A 19,304-nucleotide genomic window follows, 5' to 3' on the forward strand; every position below is an offset into this window, starting at 1 on the left:
ATACACTAAGTTGACTGCCTTTAAACAGCTTGGAAAAATTCCAGGAAATGATGTCATGGCTTTAGAAACTTCTGATAGGCTAATTGACATAATTTGAGTCAATTGGAGTTGTACCTGTGGATGTATTTCAAGGCCTACCTTCAAACTCATTGCCTCTTTGCTTGACATCATGGGAAAATCAAAAGAAATCAGCCAAGACCTCAGAAAAAGAATTGTAGACCTCCACAAGTCTGGTTCATCCTTGGGAGCAATTTCCAAATGCCTTGAAGGTACCACGTTCATCTGTACAAACAATAGTACGCAACTATAAACACCATGGGACCACGCAGCCGTCATACCGCTCAGGAGGAGACGCGTTCTGTCTCCTAGAGATGAACGTACTTTGGTGCGAAAAGTGCAAATCAATCCCAGAACAACAGCAAAGGACCTTGTGAAGATGCTGGAGGAAACAAGTACAAAAGTATCTATATCCACAGTAAAACGAGTCCTATATCAACATAACCTGAATGGCCGCTCAGCAAGGAAGAAGCCACTGCTCCAAAACCGTCATAAAAAAGCCAGACTACGGTTTGCAACTGCACATGGGACAAAGATCGTACTTTTTGGAGAAATGTCCTCTGGTCTGATGAAACAAAAATAGAACTGTTTGGACATAATGAACTTCGTTATGTTTGGAGGAAAAAGGGGGGGACTTGCAAGCCGAAGAACACCATCCCAACCGTGAAGCACGGGGGTTTGCTGCAGGAGGGACTGGTGCACTTCACAAAATAGATGGCGTCATGAGGAAGGAAAATTATGTGGATATATTGAAGCAACATCTCATGACATCAGTCAGGAAGTTAAAGCTTGGTCGCAAATGGGTCTTCCAAATGGACAATGACCCCAAGCATACTTCCAAAGTTGTGGCAAAATGGCTTAAGGACAACAAAGTCAAGGTATTGGAGTGGCCATCACAAAGCCCTGACCTCAATCCTATAGAACATTTGTGGGCAGAACTGAAAAGGTGTGTGCGAGCAAGGAGGCCTACAAACCTGACTCAGTTACACCAGCTCTGTCAGGAGGAATGGGCCAATATTCACCCAACTTATTGTGGGAAGCTTGTGGAAGGCTACCCGAAATGTTTGACCGAAGTTAAACAATTTAAAGGCAATGCTACCAAATACTAATTGAGTGTATGTAAACTTCTGACACACTGGGAATTTGATGAAAGAAATAAAAGCTGCTATTATTCTGACATTTCACATTCTTAAAATAAAGTTGTGATCCTAACTGACCTAAGACAGGGACTTTTTACTAGGATTAAATGTCAGTAATTGTGAAAAGCTGAGTTTAAATGTATTTAGCTAAGGTGTATGTAAATTTCCGACTTCAACTGTACCTCTCCTCGGGGATCCCCAGTTGTTCCATTCAACTGGTCAACTAATTACCAAGCCCTTGATTAGGTAAAGTAGTTGAGCTAGTTCAGGGCTACAATTAAATTGTGAAACTTCTGGGGGTCCCCGAGGAGAGGTTTGAAAACCACTGTTATAGGGTATTACTTTACTTTATAGTTGTATATATTGATATTGATATTGATTACTGTATTGTTGGGAAAAGAGCTGGCAAGAAAGGCATTTCACTGTACTTGTGCACATGACAATAAAACCTGAAGCTATCACTTTGATGCTTTAGTCATATACACCCTAATGATAAACTTCTCCATATATCATAGTGACCATAACTATATGTCCTACCTGTGTATGGCTGAGGAGGTAAGAGTCCACTTGGTGTGTGCGTCCTTCTCTCTCAGCACAGACAGCTTGCTGGAGAGCTTGCCACACACCAGCACCAAGTCACTGCGGCTGGAGTTGAGGTTGGAGATTGAGTCCAAGCTGTTGTGGTTGTTACACAAGCCAGCCACTAGGGAGACCAAGAACTCCACTTGCTCAGTTCCACTGGACAGAGAAAGTCAAAGATGAATGGGTGCTGTTAGTCCTTCAAACAGGCACTCTTTTGTAATTGTGTAACCTAGCACTTTCTCAGCCTTACCTGGAGATGTGTATGAGGGAGGAGGAGTTGGTTTTCCTAAGCTTCTCCCAGCCGGGGTCCTTCAGTCTTAGGCCAGGGGATATGGGTGTTTTTCCAGTAGCCCGAGTGTAAATATCTCCCAGGGATACAGCCTCTACAGTGCCTGAGTTAGTATAGCAGATACATTATCAGACATTTAGTCATTTCAAACGGGAAACATATTTTTTCAAAGTCACTGTGCTTGATATAAAATGAATCCCTTACCTAGTCCAAACAGAATGTAGTATGCCCCCAGTTGTGTCTCATGAAACAGGGGACCAATCAGCTTGCCAGAGACATTAAAGGTCGTGAGGTTAAAGGTCATGGGATGTCCAAGCAGATCTCCAGTCAGCCCAGACAGCAGGAGCAGTGAGAGGTCAGACACCTGAAAATAAGTTCAAGACAGTTTGATAGGAGCATTCTAGACTGACTGGAAAATTAGTGTTGTTAACACAGTGACTCTGAAGATTTGGGAGTATGGTCTATATTGTAATAATAATATGATTTATATAGTAACAATTGTCTTATTACAGCCATAAATATGTATAGGTGCCAAGCCAGAGATTGTCATACCTGGTCAGAAGGTAAAGTGGCAATCAGCAAGTCAGGAACAGTGTCGCCTTGGAGATCTGGCAGGGAGACTGCCTGGGACTGGATCTCTCCTGGGGCTACCGACCACAGCTTCTTCCCTGAGGAGGAAAATACAATAGGTTACTCCTTACTGAACATAAATCTATTAACTACAACACATTATTAATAAATCTACACATCAACTGCTAAAATGTTCATGCTTGTAGCTGTGAAACGGAACCATTAAAAGTCAGGATTTTCTGTGGTTGTTGTCTGACCTGTGGTGCCGTTGACAGCGGTGAGGTGTGCAGAACTGATGAGCAGACACACGGGGCCGCTAGCCCTGTCTCTCTGGCCAGATAGGGAAATAGCGCTGTTGGGGAAGGCTCTGAGGGCAGCGCCCCCTGCTGGCATTGGTGATGGGTGGGCTTCGTACTGCAGCCCACACTGGATGGACTCCACAGGTTCCCTGAGGACCCTCTTCCATAGCACCTCACCACTGAATGCAGATAGGGCCACCACACTGTACTCTGGTAGAGACAGCGAGGGAGATAGAGAAGGGGGTATAGGTGGGTGGGGTTCATTGTGTGTTCTCAGAAGTTTACTGGGGCTAGCAGGATTAGATATGGAGATTAATATGACATAATCACTGATAGATTTTGATGGTGTATATTGTACAGGGGGAGGAGGTGGGCTTTAGAGAGAATAACGCCTAAAAATGAGGGTTGAAAATACACTACCGGTAAAAAGTTTTAGAACACCTACTCATTCAAGGGTTTTTCTTTATTTGTACTATTTCTACATTGTAGAATAATAGTGAAGACATCAAAACTATGAAATTTTACATTTTAGTCATTTAGCAGACATTTTAGTCATTTGTGCAAAGCTGTCATCAAGGCAAAGGGTGGCTTCTTTGAAGAATCTCAAATATATTTGGATTTGTTTAACACTTTTTGGGTTACTACATGATTCCATATGTGTTATTTCATAGTTTTGATGTCTTCACTATTATTCTACAATGTAGAAAATAGTAAAAATAAAGAAAAACTATGAAATGAGTAGGTGTGTCCAAACTTTTGACTGGTACTGTATATAGTGTATGCGTTGTGATAATTGTTGTTTGTTCTATAACCTGTTAGTTCATATGCCTTGCGACCGTGATTTATAGGCCTAAGGCCGAGACAATAAGAAGACACAGTGGCAGAATAAATTCTACCACACCATTGTTTCATCACAAAACCGGAGAGCAACCTCTGTCCGGTGAAGTCCACAAAGCATATTGCATGTAACAAACAGTTACATGACCTACAGCATGGTGAAGAAAGTTCATGTTTTTGCCATTTTTGGACTACTAAACAACTATTGATTTAGAAACACGGAGAGTTACTGCAAGTCACAATGAAAACAGGAGCTGTCTCCACTATTTCAGCACCATTTCAACTTCAACATTTCAACACCATCAAATCACCTATGCTTAGTCTAATACAGGGACAACTAAAATATACCAAAAACAATTTAGTCCAATCAATTTAAGTTAAATATGATGTGGCTGTCCATGGTTCTGATTTCAAATCAAATCAATTGAGATGGTTTGGGATGAGTCGGACAGCAAAGTGAAGGAAATGCAGCCAACAAGTGCTCAGCATATGTGGGAACTCCTTCAAGACTGTTGGAAAAGCATTCCAGGTGAAGCTGGTTGAGAGAATGCCAAGAGTGTGCAAAGCTGTCATCAAGGCAAAGGGTGGCTACTTTGAAGAATCTCAAATATGGTTCTGATTTCAAATCAAATCAAATTGTATTTGTCACATGCGCTGAATACAACAGGTGTAGACCTTACAGTGAACTGCATACTTAACCAACAATGCAGTTTTAAGAAAAATAAGTGTTAAGTAAAAAAAAGATAAGTAAAAAAAAAAATTAGAAAAATAGAAAAATAACAAATAATTAAAGAGCAACAATAAAATAACAGTAGTGAGGCTGTTTGTTGTTTCCATTGATACCTTTGTTGTTCCCCACAGAACTGGAGAGATGGGTATTGTTGCTCTTTTGAGTGACTCCTATTAGCACATCCTCAACTGAGTCATTGTCGACATCCCACAGTGCAAGAGGAGGTGGGGTAACACCTGAAGCAAAAGAAAAACACTGTTACAGACAGCAACGGTTTGTAACTACTATTTACTAAACTATACCTGCGGTTGCTTTGCTAACATGCTATTATAATTATCACGGTAATGTGTAATCATAGTAATCCAGACTGTGTAATATCCACCCCCTGGCAAAAAGTCAGCTAAATCTGAGTTTTGTGTTCTCAACTGCTTTCTCATACAGTTGACTTTATGGTAATGTTGACTGTGTGCTTATCTTAATCTAAAGCACTAGTCTACTCAGTCTGACCAGTCTGACCTAACCTGTAGTTTTCTCTTTCTCTGGTGTGAGAGAGACGTGTATTGGTATCAGCAACCAGCAACATGCGGGTAAACTGTAGTCTGTTTTCATGTGTATTGTTTATACATTAGACTCCTCACTCACCTCCCACATGATCACCCAGCTTTTTCTCCCACTGCGGCCGTTTGTCCAGTTCCCCCTGCTGACAAGGCACCAAAAAGGCACACAGCAGCACCACCAGCATGGCACAGACCAGAGGCACCAGGAAAAACGCAGCCCGGATGGCTCCCCTCACCTTAGCCTTCTTCCCGTCCGGGTCAGCACTGGCACTGACACCCAATCCAGGACCACCAGAGGCCCCAAGCCCCCCTTCCCCCTCTACTCCCCCATCCCTGTTTGTCTCCCTCTGGCTCCAGTACTGCATGCCCTTCTCCTCTCTCTCCTGCCTCTTTTTTCCCGGGAGCCGTTCTCTCCACTCATCGTCGTCCTCCTCTTTCTCCTCCGCCTCCTCTTCATCCTCTACGAGCCTCCCTGTTCTGCTCCCTCTCAGCTCTGAGGTACCTGCGCCCATGCAGTTGCCCCTCCCCAGGCCATTGCGGGGATAGTTGAGGACCAGGTCGTCCTCCTCGCTCTCGTCCTCACTGTCGGCCTGAGTGAGGGGGTCATACTCTCCAAGCTCCGAGCCCTTCTTCCCTGTGAGGGACACACACACAAAGATACACACGGTTAACCTTTTACTGCAGTGGGCTAAATCAGGGTCACACAGAGTGTTTCTTGGTAGTCTTAAACAAATCTAAATTGAAACAGAAGTATACACCTCACACACCATGTCAGATATAGAGTTGAAATGTATTACATTTTGTGTTTGCATCACAATATTACACTTTATATACATCACAGAAGACTGAAATATAACAAAACATAGAAACACCGGATTTTCGGGAACTTAATTTTTTGTATTATATTGATTAATTATGATATTCTGAAAAATAGTAATAACATTCCACCCGAGGCCACTAGAGCTCGATTTGGTCATTTGACTGCAGGAAAGGGGTCTACGGATCTGTTTGGGAAACAAGGCCCAGGTGAAAACTAGAATGATCTGATAGAGCATGCGGTGCCTGATAGAACGATAGGCAGCCCAAAAGGACAGGGAAGTTACTCAAATATTGTTTATTTTAACGCCATATTAATTATGTCCTACCCTGGTCCCAGATCTGTTTATTTTTGCCGACTCTATTGCTCATTGTTTGGCATGACAATGATTGACAAGTTAAATGAATAACCCCCATTACATGGCCGTACTTGTAGTTATTTGTTGAACACGAGATTTAAGCAAGTAGCTAAATCCGTTATAACATTATTATGAAAGTGAGCACTGAGCAATCAAGCGACTTTGATGTGGCACCTTACTGTACTGTACAGTAGCTAGCTAGTGCGCCACATAGGATTGTGAATGATGCAATGATGCTTTTCTATTAAAGCTTGAAAAGAAAAGAAATATCAAACATTGAAAATAAGTGTCGTATTTCACCTCTCAATTCTGGACTGTCATTAAACAAATAAAACAATTTTTTTGTGTTATTGCAATCGACATTAGCTACAGCTGGCTGGCTGTTCTAGATAGCTCATGTGAGCTAACAGAATGACACCAAAACAACATTGAGACAAGACACGACTGGTACAAAGACTACACAACATCCCTTTCACCTAATCAACCCTTATATCTATTTCCCAAACAATTGCAACGCGTCTCTTACCGGGCAATTTGAGAGCACGGGACAAAGCTGCAGCCATTGTAAATTGTAACGGCGCTATGCTGCAGAATTTATCCTCTCAGCCGACCGAGGCACCAAAGTGCTATGTGTGTGCTGTGTGTGCCACACTGTGGGACGTTTCGGGACTGTAGCGAGTGCATTCTGGGATAGTGTCAAGGGAAGCCAGTATGGATATCACAGAGAAATATGTCATTGATTGAAACAACTTCAATTGTTGCATCTCATTGTGTTGTTGTCCTCCGGTGGCTAGCTAGCTAAAATTGTCCCTTTCCTAAATTAGCAATGGATGGAGATAGGGATTTGAACTTGTGGTTTTACTAAATTCGAGGTACTGGCCAATGATTATAACAGCGATTCTGATCCAATCATAAAATACATTGTGCCCCTGGACTGAGAGGATGGAAGTTCAATATGTAAGTTGTAGCTAGATGTAGAAGGCTAATATTAACTAGCTGACGTTGCCCATGAAAGGAAGTTAGTTAGTCTAGCGAGCAAGCATTTTAGCCAGGTAGCCTAGGGCAACAAAAAATACACGTGTGTACTGTATGACAGAGTCATAGACCGTTTCGTCAACTTTAAAGAGAGGAGGATGGCATTGGCGTTTCTCTACAAGTAGGAATGAATGCACAAACACACACACAAATCAGAACCATATGGACAGCCACATCATATTTAACTTAAATTGATTGGACTAAATAGTTTTTGGTATATTTTAGTTGTCCCTGTATTAGACTAAGCATAGGTGATTTGATGGTGTTGAAATGTTGAAGTTGAAATGGTGCTGAAATAGTGGAGACAGCTCCTGTTTTCATTGTGACTTGCAGTAACTCTCCGTGTTTCTAAATCAATAGTTGTTTAGTAGTCCAAAAATGTCGGAAACATGAACTTTCTTCACCATGCTGTAGGTCATGTAACTGTTTGTTACATGCAAAATGCTTTGTGGACTTTAACGGACAGAGGTTGCTCTCTGGTTTTTGTGATGAAACAAAGGTGTGGTTGAATTTATTCTGCCACTGTGTCTTCTTATTGTCTCGGCCTTAGGCATATATCACGGTCGCAAGGCATATGAACTAACAAGTTATAGAACAAACAACGCAATTATCACAACTATATATACAAAAGTATGTGGACACCCCTTCAAATTAGGGGATTCGGCTATTTCAGCCACACCCGTTGCTGACAAGTGTATAAAATCGAGCACACCGCCATGCAATCTCCATAGACAAACATTGGCAGTAGAATGGCCTTACTGAAGAGCTCAGTGAATTTCAACGTGGCACCGTCATAGGATGCCACCTTTCCAACAAGTCAGTTCGTCAAATTTCTGCCCAGCTAGAGCTGCCACGGTCAACTGTAAGTGCTGTTATTGTGAAGTGGAAACGTCTAGGAGCAACAACGGCTCAGCAGCGAAGTGGTAGGCCACACAAGCTCACAGAACGGGACTGCCGAGTGCTGAAGTGTGTAGCGTGTAAAAATCGTCTGTCCTCGGTTGCAACACTCACTGGAGTAATGAATCACACCACCATCTGGCAGTCCGACGGACAAATCTGGGTTTGGTGGATGCCAGGAGAATGCTACCTGCCCCAATGCATAGTGGCAACTGTAAAGTTTGGTGGAGGCGGAATAATGGTCTGGGGCTGTTTTTCATGGTTCGGGCTAGGCCCCTTAGTTCCAGTGAAGGGAAATCTTAACGCTACAGCATACAATGACATTCTAGACGATTCTGTGCTTCCAACTTTGTGGTAACAGTTTTGTGACGGCCCTTTCCTGTTTCAGCATGACTATGCCCCTGTGCACAAAGTGAGGTCCATACAGATGGTTTGTTGAGATTGGTGTGGAAGAACTTGACTGGCCTGTACAAAGCCCTGACCTCAACACCATCGAACACCTTTGGGATGAATTGGAACATCGACTGAGAGCCAGGCCTAATGCTCTGGTGGCTGAATGGAAGCAAGTCCCCGCAGCAATGTTTCAACATCTAGTGGAAAGCCTTCCCAGAACAGTGGAGGCTTATAGCAGCAAAGGGGGGACCAACTACATATTAATGCCCATGATTTTGGAATGAGATGTTTGACGAGCAGGTGTCCACATACTTTTGGTCATGTAGTGTATGTTGTAGTTTTTTCTGGCTTGGCTTCCTCAGTGATTTTACCCACGCACCGCTACTGCTCTTTAGTGGTTATTACCACCAGAGATGGTTAGAATCTATACCGCCTCTGGTTATTACCCATCCAAGAAATGACTGAGAAAAATAATGTACAGTTTTACTGACTTTTATGGTGCATTAATGGAACCTTGTTTCATTACGGACTGGAAAGGAGGCTACAAAATACAATTTTGAGGTTGAAATGATATTTCACCACATGAGAGACCTTTCACATTGATTCATCTGATTTTGCATGTGTCCAGCTCTGTTCGGGAAGGTGTTTTACCACTTGGCTGTGGTAGGTCTGGTAGTGACAGTAGGATGGATAAGGGAGGCATGCATAGAGAAAAGACAGATATGGGACACAGATACAAGGCATCATACTTAGTCATGCTCACACAAGGTCAGGAAGGAAATTACATGACAAATAATGATCAGTTAAAAATAATCTACTATACCATGCCCTTAACACCAACATACACACACACTGATTCACTCTGCTCTGTATGCTTCTATAACTTTATAGTGACATTTTGGTTTTACAGTGTTCCTACCTTTTTGTATAGCCTACCATTTTTTGTATATATATACACAATACTGCCACCTCGTTGGCACAAAGTTAAATGCACTCTGGTTTTGGTGGAGATTCCGGAAACAATTTATGGTCAATAAAGAAAATATGCGCATTTTCCCCACAAGTGGTGTTTCCACAAAACGGACTTGTTGTTGATAAAAAACGAATAAAAATCTAAAGTTCAATGTGTTTCCATCGCATTTTCAACTCTAGCGATAGCTTTGTCACAAGAACTGTTACATTAAATAGCAAATGCGCCTACTACTCTGGTCTGGCACCTGCGCTCTAGCCAACAGCTGGCAGATAAAGTGCGGGTAGGCTAGTCTACCTAATGAGATAATTATGGATAAGAGCGAGAATATTTGTATTTGTCAAAAGGGCAGTCAAGCATCGATCATCAAGTCACCAGAATCAGACCCTCGTTGTTTATTGGAAAGGAGCATCAAGATCACCACTGTTGGTGAACACATAATAAGGAGAGGGAGTACAAACCATCGACGCTAGACAGAGAGGAATTTGCTTAATGCAAAAAGGCAGTTTATTAAAACAGAGAGATCTTGTCCTGCTCAAGCTACATGCATGGACCCAACCAATTGCCTCTTATGGAGACAGTTGAGAAGGGTGTTTAAACAGAGTTTACAGCATTACTTTATACAATGTAACATAAAGGAAGGGGTCCTTCTTCTAGTCCCTTGATTGGTTCCCGAGGCGTAGGAGGCGGGTCTGCTCTGTCCAGAGCAGACCCGCCCCATTGGTGCACGGCAGAGTCCTCTGCCCTTGGCACCCGACCAGTAGAAGGGGGGGGGGGGGGGGGGGTTGAGAATGAGTGTGCGTCCACAGTGAGATGTCTGTGTGTGTCAAAGGAAACTCGTGAGAAGCAACTGGTGGGGGCCTTGGGCCTGAGGTGTGGGTGTTGTCCAGTTATCGTACTCCTGTAAGATTAGGCCATCTGGTGCTCTGTTCTTTGTTCGCTACTAAAATGTTATGCACAGACAACTAACACACTGTTAGTATCAGACACATGACACAGAACATTTATTGAAAACAAGCTCCTAACACAATTTGTCTTGCACAACCTCTTGCACAACATATTACTCAGATCAATCTATAACATTTTATATTTACTACGACACCACCCTGTGAAGTTCATCATAAATGAATTAATCTGCAGCCTAATAAACTGCATGGTTTCCCGAGTCGTAGTGAAGGAGCACCCACCATGTTGTGTTCCTGTGACTCCAAGTTAAGTTTGATATGATGGTTATTAGATCAATATTTGCGCATAAAGGCGTTTCCACCTACATTTCTTGCATAATTACTTTTACCAACAAAAAAAGATCCCACCATGTAGAATGAACAAATTACCTGTCTACATTTATAAAATTGTACCGAAACTTCCTGTTTCCATCACAGCTTTCGGATATTTTTTTATAGGGTATGACTTTACTCATATAAAAACTGTGGATGGAAACGTGGTTAGAAGCTAGGTTTCCATCCAATTGGCAACAGATTTTCATGCTAATATTCTAAAATCAGCATAAAGAAAAGATGCAGATGAAAATCAGTGCGTGATGACGTAGTGCACACAACATTAACTTTTTCGCTTAAGTTTTCATGTACCAAATAAAAATCTAAAGTTCAATGTGTTTCCATCGCATTTTTAACTCTACCGATAATTTTGTGACAAAACTGTTTCGTTAATTAGCAAATGTGCCTACTCTGTCTTGATTTTTTAAAATACAGTATGACATTACTCGCATAAAAACTGCGGATGGAAACGTGGTTAGAGAAATAGAAGGCAGAGATGTTCTTTATGTTGATACAGGAAGTACTATTATAGATGCCTGACCTTCTGTCTTTTATGTAATAGTACGTCACAACCATGGAAAATATAATTCTGGTTCTGTGTAACCTTTTGTCAGTATCCCGAAAGTGGCTTACAGTTTACACTAGAGGTCGGGGCAGATCCATGTCCCGCAAGGCATCTCACAAAGTAGGTGAGTCACCTAAGCAGGCGGACCTGTGCCCGTTCAAAAATTTATCTCGCAAATCTAGGCGAGGACACGGGCGTCACCCCGCGTCGTTATTTTCCTTACTCATCAGTTTAAGGCATAATCAATCGATGGTCGAGGGCACTACTTAGCTCTGTATGCAGACTATTACGCTCATGGTGGTTACCATTGGAGGTCACTTCAAAAAGTATAAACCTACAGTTACATTTTATTTTCTGAGCGCATTATGTGATACATAATTAGACGTTTTCATTCCTCCATTTGATGAGGTAAAACATAGCTTTTCTACGATATATTTTACTTATTTACACTGGTTTCTAGAGATTTTGAGCGCAAAGGTTCATGGGAAAGATAAAACGTTTTCCCTTCCGCATTTTTTTTACTTCGTGAAGAGCAATCGATACCAGAGGTCTCTAAGGCTGTGCAATGGATTTATATTTGTTTATGTTTAATGTTAAAAGTATCATGTTTTGTTAATTGATAATGATCAATGGCATTGATGTGATCATTGACACTTCACATAACCTAATAGGCCTTTAAAACCATAAAAAAATATGCATTTCTCTTAAAATAATACACTCTGGTTTTTAGATCTTGCTAAACAAATGTAAGAGTAAAATATATCTGTATTGATATTTCAAACAACATAGATCTATTTAAATTGTATACGTAATTCTATCATGGTGTCAACAATGTAGTTTGGCAAGAAGCTCTCGAATAAATAATTTATTGAGTTCGCCCTTTTTGATCCAACTTGCCTTCCATAGTCTATTCTCATTTTTCTCTGTTCAGTTTCCGTCACTCACGCGTTTGAGTCAAAGAAGATGGAAGACATTTCTTTGGACGAAGTGATACGTCGACGTGGTTTCAACAACAAAGAAACAGTTAAAAGGTATTAATTTAGCAATTTATGAGTTTGAATGCAATTTATTATCGTTATGGTGCGTTATGCCTTGAGTTGTATCATTCAACGTAATGAAGAAATTCATTTTCCAGAAAGCCTATTTCAAATCCTCAGCCGTCCTGTTCAGACAAGGCCCGCCTGTACTCACGGTTGGATTACAACAGAGTTCTTCAATTCCGGTCCTGGAGGGCCGAAACACTTCTGTTTTTTTATTTCTACCTGGTAGTTAATTGCACTCACCTGGTGTCCCAGGTCTGAATTAGCCCCTGATTAGAAGGAGATGATGAAAAACAGAGGTGTTTCGGCCCTCCAGGACCGGAATTTAAGAACCCTGGATTACAATCATGTAGCTACTATCTATCGCTACACTGCAGACACTGATTTCCCTTGATATCAATGAGCCAAATACGCGCAGCTAGCTATTTATCAGGCCTCCGTTTTGTTAGTTAGCTAACTACTTAAAATAAAAAAGATTTATCAGCATTTGATAACGGTAGCTATCGAGCAATCAATAACCGAATAAGGTAAACAGTTCGCTGGAATGTAGGTAGGTAGTTAGCTAGCTAACTAATGTTAGCTAATTATAAACTAACAATGGTTACAAACGCGAAAACGTATAGCTAGCTAGTTAGTATACCCATAGATCAGGTACAGAGCGCGAGGCAGTCTTGTAGAGCTACTCTAGTGTACCCTCTACCCAGAGTCATATGTAGTCAACTAGTTGTAGCCTAGTCCTCCATTATCTAATGTTAAAATTTTGGAAAACACACAAGGAGCGTATATCGCTTTGAGTATACCTAGAGAGCCATACTGAATGTAGGACAAAATAATCAAATACTATAGCTGGTCTTATATGCGCTCCATGTGTGTTTTGCTAAATGTGGATATTAGGTAATGGAGGATTAAGCTACAACTAGTTGACTACCAATGTCGACCTCTTCTCTTCCTCTTGTCTTTCAGGCCTATGTTCGGCAGGGGTGCAGGAGGGGTCGGGAGGACCTTTGATGCCCGACAGAAAATTGGGATGACTGATGTCAGACAGAGACTTGGAGGAGGAGGAACCGGTAACCAAAAAACTGATTTTCAGTAGTATTAAATATTCAAGGGAATGACATTGTTGCAACTCAAACAATTATTTAATTCTGAACAGCTTTTGGAGCAATGCTCAAGGTAATAATACATTTTACATTTGAGTCATTTAGCAGACGCTCTTATCCAGAGCGACTTACAGGAGCAATAAGGGTTAAGTGCCTTGCTCAAGGGCACATCGACAGATTTTTCACCTAGTCTGCTCAGGGATTAGAACCAGCGACCTTTCAGTTACTGCCACAACACTCTTAACCACTAAGTTACCTGCCGCCCTATAGATGCCCCAGCCTTTGCCAGAGTTGAAGCAGGTATTTTGTGTGAGAACCTGCCTGTTGCACGATTGAGAAGTAGAGTGATGTATTCCATTTGACAGATTGATTTTGTGTCAAGTGGACATGAAAAATGCTTATTGAGACTTCGAGCTCTATGTGTATGCCATATTTGGATGTCTCTCTTACCTAAGCCCCATTACATTTTAGTCATTTACAAAATAATCTGTTTCAAACTACACATTTTACTGTTGGACTACATTACGTTCTGTTAAGCATTCTTACAAGTCAGATCAGACATTGGAATTGTTTCTTGCCTTCTGCTCACTCTTGTCCTAATCTCGCTTCCTCCAGCTTTTCAAGTGAAGGATGCCAGAGAGAAACTTGTCCAGAAAGATGCCCGCTTCCGAATCCGTGGTGGAGGAGGAGCAGGTGGGGTCCAGGATGCCCGACAGATGATCAACTCACGGAAAGGAGGACAGAATACATTTAATGTTACCCCACAGAGCTTACAGCAGATACCAGCAGCACAGCTACAGACACACGTGCAGCAGCAGATACAGATACACACTACCAACGACATTGCCAGTGCGAATGCCAGGCAGTTTACCCCCAACCTACAAGGAATGAACATTAGAGCTGAGGTTACGCCACAGCTGGGGGGTGCACCTAAGAGGATGATGGATGCTCGTGATAGGCTGAGCCTCAAGAGGAGCATTGGAGCTCCACCAAGCCAAGGAATGGCGGCACCCATGAAGATCACCAAAACCATCCAGGTAAGGGATCAGGCTGACAGTTGGCGCCAAAGTGATAGTAACCACAGGTCCAGGATCTGCTCTAATATTATCCAGGCCTAGCAACTAGACAAAATTGACCCGCTTGTCACTCAGGATGGGCATGGATAAGAGAAAATGCAAATTCTTACATTGTTTATAGTGGTAGAGCATAGCCTCACTCCAAACATAGTTGCTAGCTAAAGTTAATGGGAAATGAGTTTAAAATTCAAATAGGCTTATTTGGTTCTACGGTTTCTGTATGCTATTTATTGATTGGTAGCATGCTTTTAGAGTCAAATGTATTTATTCACCTTCTTCTGAATAATGATTTTATTTAACTTTTTTTAACAGCAAAGGCCGGTAGGGATGTCAAGTGGGATCCGTATGAACATGCCAAGCAGGGGTTCCCTGGTAAGGAACATTTTTGGAGAAGATAGGAATCAGAATTTAGATGCCAGAATTGATTCAAGTTGTCTTGTACTTTATCTATCAACTGAATTTGGTTGTTTTCTGCTGGTCATGCCCCACTGCAATGCATATATGAGTGAGTAATGTACCATATCTCCCTCAGTCTTTCTCAGGTGATGATGATGATGATGATATCCCTAGCAAACAGATGAAGACCACTACTGGCAACCATATGCTGCAGTCACGGGTGGGAAGACTATGCTAGACTTTCTTAACTTTTCTCTCTTTCTGTTGCTTTTCCCTAAATTATCTGTATCTGTAATTCTTTATTATTCAATATAAATCGAATATCCCTTTAATACCACCACACTGGCTGTATTGGTGTCTCACTCTCAACACTTTCTAGTCACTGAAAAGTTTCAATGCTCTCTCTCTTTCTCCAACAGCCTGGCACCCTGGGCTCCCCTTTCTCCATGTCAGCCCCCATCACTAAAGTAGTGAAAAATGATGCGTACACAGCTCCCCGTCCCCCAGTGCCTGTTGCACCCACAAGGCCCAGCCCTAGTGTGGGGGCCTCCCGCTCCTCTGCTTCCGCCTTACAGCCCATCTCCAGGACCCTCCAGCAGGCAGGGCCCACAGCTGAGCCCAGCTCCCAGCCTCTTCCACCCCCACAGGTCAGTCTCCATATGTCCCTTCACCCAGCTACTGGATTACATAAGGTAATCTCTATAGGAATGTGTTGCTAGGGATGCTAGCAGATACCCATATATTTCCAGTCCTTGTGCTAATGCTAGTTATAATTGGCTCGCAAGACTACCTCTAACTTCTTTCATACTGGACACAGAGACATAAAAATGGTATCCACAAGTTCATCTGACTCTGAGGAAGCAGATAAAGGGCCTCATTGTCAAAATCCCGAAGTATCCCTTTAACCGGTTAACAAGCGGTTCAATTAGTTCTAAACAGTAAAATTATGTGACCAACGGAAAATGCTTTGCATGTGTAAAAGGAACTTAAATTTTTCATATGAAGGAAAGCGTCCAGGTTTGAAAAATATTTAAGTATATGCTTTCAACATGTAGACTTCCACCAGCTCAGATTGCAAGGTGGTGGGTGAATAGAGAGGACGTGCACTTGCTTTTTTAACCATGCCAGATCGGCTACTCTGGTTGTAAAGCAGTGCAATTTGCTTAATATTAGGAGTTAAGAAATACAAATAGTAGTAATGGAAAGCTGGGATCCTCTTCTTTTGAATAGGCATGCGATTGAATTTAGAATTGTTGCGCAATGACTGGGCTTATAAGAACATGCCTCACTCCAAGCAGGCAGCGACCAGCTCAATGCTCGACAGGTGATATTCTCCTCGAACTAGGCTCTGTATGCGGTGCGCGTTTGATAAATAAGATACATGAGGAACTAACGAAAACACGCCAATTTAATTCCACTAAGTTATGCAAATTAACCTATAGACTGATAAGCATGACCGGTCAAATATATTGATGGCGGCTAACCGACTAACGGTTAACCGTTAAAGGTCAATTCCAGCCATTTTTATCTCAATATCAAATAATTTCTGGTTAACGATTAAGTGATTTGTTTTTTTACAATTTTAATTGAAAACAAACACATTTATTCTTAGCAAAGAGCAATTTCTCAAGCAATAATTTTGCTAGGACTATCTGGGAGTGCTCTGAGTGAGAAGGGGAAAACCAAAAACTAGCTGTTATTGGCAGAGAGGTTTGGAACTCTTTGTCTATTGACTAATTTACCGCATAGTGATGTCAGCAGGCAGGCCAAAACTCTGTCCCACCTCAACAGGCTGAAATTTCAGGCGGTCTTTTCAAACGGCTCCTACACTAAAAGGGCATTATAATTTTCACAGTATTATTCCAACTTCATAGTTTGGAAATTTATATAAACCACAGGAAAATCACGTTTTTGACTGCGCTGGGCCTTTTAACATCCCTAGTTGGCAGCATAGCAAGCCTCGGGGTCAGTAATCAACCTACTTCTCTCTCTAGTTGATGATAGATTAAAGTTAAAACTTAACCATTGACATGTTGAGGCTTGTTGTGTTGGTGTGTGCTGTAAATGTATTTGATTGTAAAATGTTTTGGTGCACCCCTTCCAGCCTTCCTTCAGTCCTCTAGAGGGGACTAAGATAACAGTGAATAATCTGCACCCCCGTGTCACTGAAGAGGACATAGTGGTAAGTGCCTCACGCTGCTCAGTTCTCAGCTGTTTTAGATTCTCTCTGTGGCTGTGTGTAAATTGCAGACCTGCTTATGATGCAGCCATGACTCATTCAGCACATTCAACTGACCTTTTTCTGTGTTTTTATGACCGTCCACAGGAGCTGTTCTGTGTGTGCGGTGCCTTGAAGCGAGCAAGGCTGTTGAAGGTGGGGGTTGCTGAAGTGGTGTTTGTGAGGAAGGAGGACGCTGTGAGCGCCTACAGGAAATACAACAACCGCTGTCTGGACGGTAAGGGCCTGCAGCAAGGGCAAAATACATTTTACGGTTGATTGAGTTTTTTGGGCACCAGCCTCTGGTAATGATGCAGGTGATGACTAGTTCTCTGAAAAGGCATCGGTTTTACTTTCTTAAATCTTTATTTATTCTCTTCCCAAGGCCAGCCCATGAAGTGCAATCTTCACATGCAGGGGAATGTTATCACTTCAGACCAGCCCATTCTTTTGTAAGTCTCTGTCTGTCTCTGGTATATTCATATTTCTCACTGCTCCCTTAGTTGCGTTGCATGCAAATCAAATTGTAGTCCATGATGTGCATGTGTTATTTTCTTCCTTTCCAATTGCAAATTGCAATGCCGGTTGTCTTTCAGCATCACATAAAACTTTATGTGGATCGCCTTCTCTTTTTCTCTCTCACAGGAGGCTCAGTGACACTCCAGGCAGTGGCAGTGGAAGGAAAGAGGGTCTGCCCCTCTCTTTGTCTCGCCCCGGGGGTCGTCCGGCCTCCTCTCAGCCCACACCTGAGGTGGATCCCCAGACCATCCTCAAGGCCCTGTTCAAATCTACTGTCCAGAATCCCTCTACCACAGAGTCTCCCGGTTCACAGTGCACAGCCTTCCGCATCAAGATATAACTTTATAGTACATCCACACACATACATGTCACACAACACATAATACATCCACCCTCCTGTTTGACAGAGCCATCTACTGACATGCTCAAATAACATGATACTGTATTTGTATAAATTTGACAGATCATTGGCAGGTTGTAACATAAAAAGTTAACACACTGATGCCATCATCCAGATTTTTAGGAAAGAAAAACAAAATGTGTATCCGTGGCATATTACATAGATGCATGTGTCTCAGAACGGACCAATGTATGGCAGTCTGATTTGTTCATTTATTGTTTTAATCAAATTTGGTAGAGGGGATAAACAGGACAGTTGTGGATATTTTTTGTATCACATTGTTAACTTTTACAACTGTTCAAATAGTTCACATTGAACGCCATCCCTCTTGGAATCATGAGGTATTTTGTGCTAGTTGGAGTCGTCCCCCCCTTTGCAAACCGATGGTCTCACTGATCTGATGCACAAACCCATGAACCACAGGCAACAGTGATTCTTGTACTGGACATAATAAAAACTTTGATTTCAGCATAATGACTTGTACACATGCTCGTATTCCATTGTGGTATTTGGTTTGCCGCTCTTCTCCTTTTTGTGGCATTCAGGTTGTTCTGTGCTTATTTGTGGCTGTTATTTTACTGTTTTATTGGTTTTTGAGCAGCTTAGATAAGTCATGCTAATTTACTAAATTTATGTTCAACTGTCTATAAATGACTCTTTGTACAGCTGCCTCTTATGTCAGTCATAAAGATATGGTAGTGAGGTCAGGTCTCTGTACAAGTGAATTTCTGCCAATAAATATGTTGCTTTATAAAGATGTGTTCATATCAATGGTGTGTATATATAAATCATTGGTTCATATCCTTATTTCTCCTCGATATAATTTTTATCATTTTGCATCAGTGTCTTTTAGGTGTGTTTGCTAGACCAGGGGTTCTCAAACTTTTTGTGGCCGGAGATGCCTTTTGTGATAGCAAATTTATCAGGGACCCCCTCATAATATCCCGAGTGGCGCAGTGGTCTAAGGCGCAGTGCTAGCTGTGCCACTAGAGATCCTGGTTCGAATCCAGGCTCTGTCGTAGCCGGCCGCGACCGGGAGACCCATGGGGCGGCGAACAATTGGCCCAGGGTAGGGGAGGGAATGGACCGCAGGGATGTAGCTCAGTTGGTAGAGCATGGTGTTTGCAACGCCAGGGTTGTGCATTCGTTTCCCACGGGGGTCCAGTATGAAAAAGTAATGTAT

General features: G+C 42.1%; 2 protein-coding genes across 2 annotated transcripts in view; one reads left to right on the forward strand and one right to left on the reverse strand.

Annotated features, from left to right (window-relative positions):
- Positions 1-6,837, reverse strand: part of LOC311139211 (protein FAM234B-like) — a 17,161-nt gene extending 10,324 nt beyond the window's left edge. Inside the window, exons 1-9 of the mRNA XM_084174116.1 lie at positions 6,762-6,837; positions 5,146-5,694; positions 4,617-4,739; positions 2,895-3,146; positions 2,620-2,735; positions 2,272-2,431; positions 2,029-2,170; positions 1,734-1,934; positions 1,428-1,467 (exon numbers count right to left, since the gene is read on the reverse strand). Of these exons, the coding sequence (XP_084030242.1) occupies positions 1,428-1,467; positions 1,734-1,934; positions 2,029-2,170; positions 2,272-2,431; positions 2,620-2,735; positions 2,895-3,146; positions 4,617-4,739; positions 5,146-5,694; positions 6,762-6,798 (1,620 nt within the window). The 5' untranslated portion in view covers positions 6,799-6,837. The remainder of the gene's footprint in view (positions 1-1,427; positions 1,468-1,733; positions 1,935-2,028; positions 2,171-2,271; positions 2,432-2,619; positions 2,736-2,894; positions 3,147-4,616; positions 4,740-5,145; positions 5,695-6,761) is intronic.
- A 5,466-nt stretch (positions 6,838-12,303) lies between these two features.
- On the forward strand, positions 12,304-18,876 carry LOC311101410 (polymerase delta-interacting protein 3-like). Its single transcript, XM_084142542.1, has 10 exons — positions 12,304-12,403; positions 13,376-13,479; positions 14,128-14,549; positions 14,901-14,960; positions 15,121-15,204; positions 15,404-15,631; positions 17,089-17,166; positions 17,311-17,440; positions 17,588-17,654; positions 17,848-18,876. Exons 1-10 carry the CDS (start codon positions 12,336-12,338, stop codon positions 18,059-18,061), a joined length of 1,455 nt encoding a protein of 484 aa, XP_083998668.1. The 5' UTR covers positions 12,304-12,335; the 3' UTR covers positions 18,062-18,876.
- The last annotated feature ends 428 nt before the right edge of the window (positions 18,877-19,304 follow it).

This window comes from Coregonus lavaretus (genome assembly GCF_964263955.1).
Source record: "Coregonus lavaretus genome assembly, chromosome: 2".
Taxonomy (NCBI): domain Eukaryota; kingdom Metazoa; phylum Chordata; class Actinopteri; order Salmoniformes; family Salmonidae; genus Coregonus; species Coregonus lavaretus.

Coding starts and splice junctions, on each gene's coding strand:
- LOC311101410 (XM_084142542.1), top strand. CDS start 12,336: ATGGAAGACATTTCTTTGGACGAAGTGATACGTCGACGTGGTTTCAAC. Junction 12,404..13,375: donor AACAAAGAAACAGTTAAAAG/GTATTAATTTAG, acceptor CTTGTCTTTCAG/GCCTATGTTCGGCAGGGGTG. Junction 17,441..17,587: donor CAACAACCGCTGTCTGGACG/GTAAGGGCCTGC, acceptor TCTCTTCCCAAG/GCCAGCCCATGAAGTGCAAT.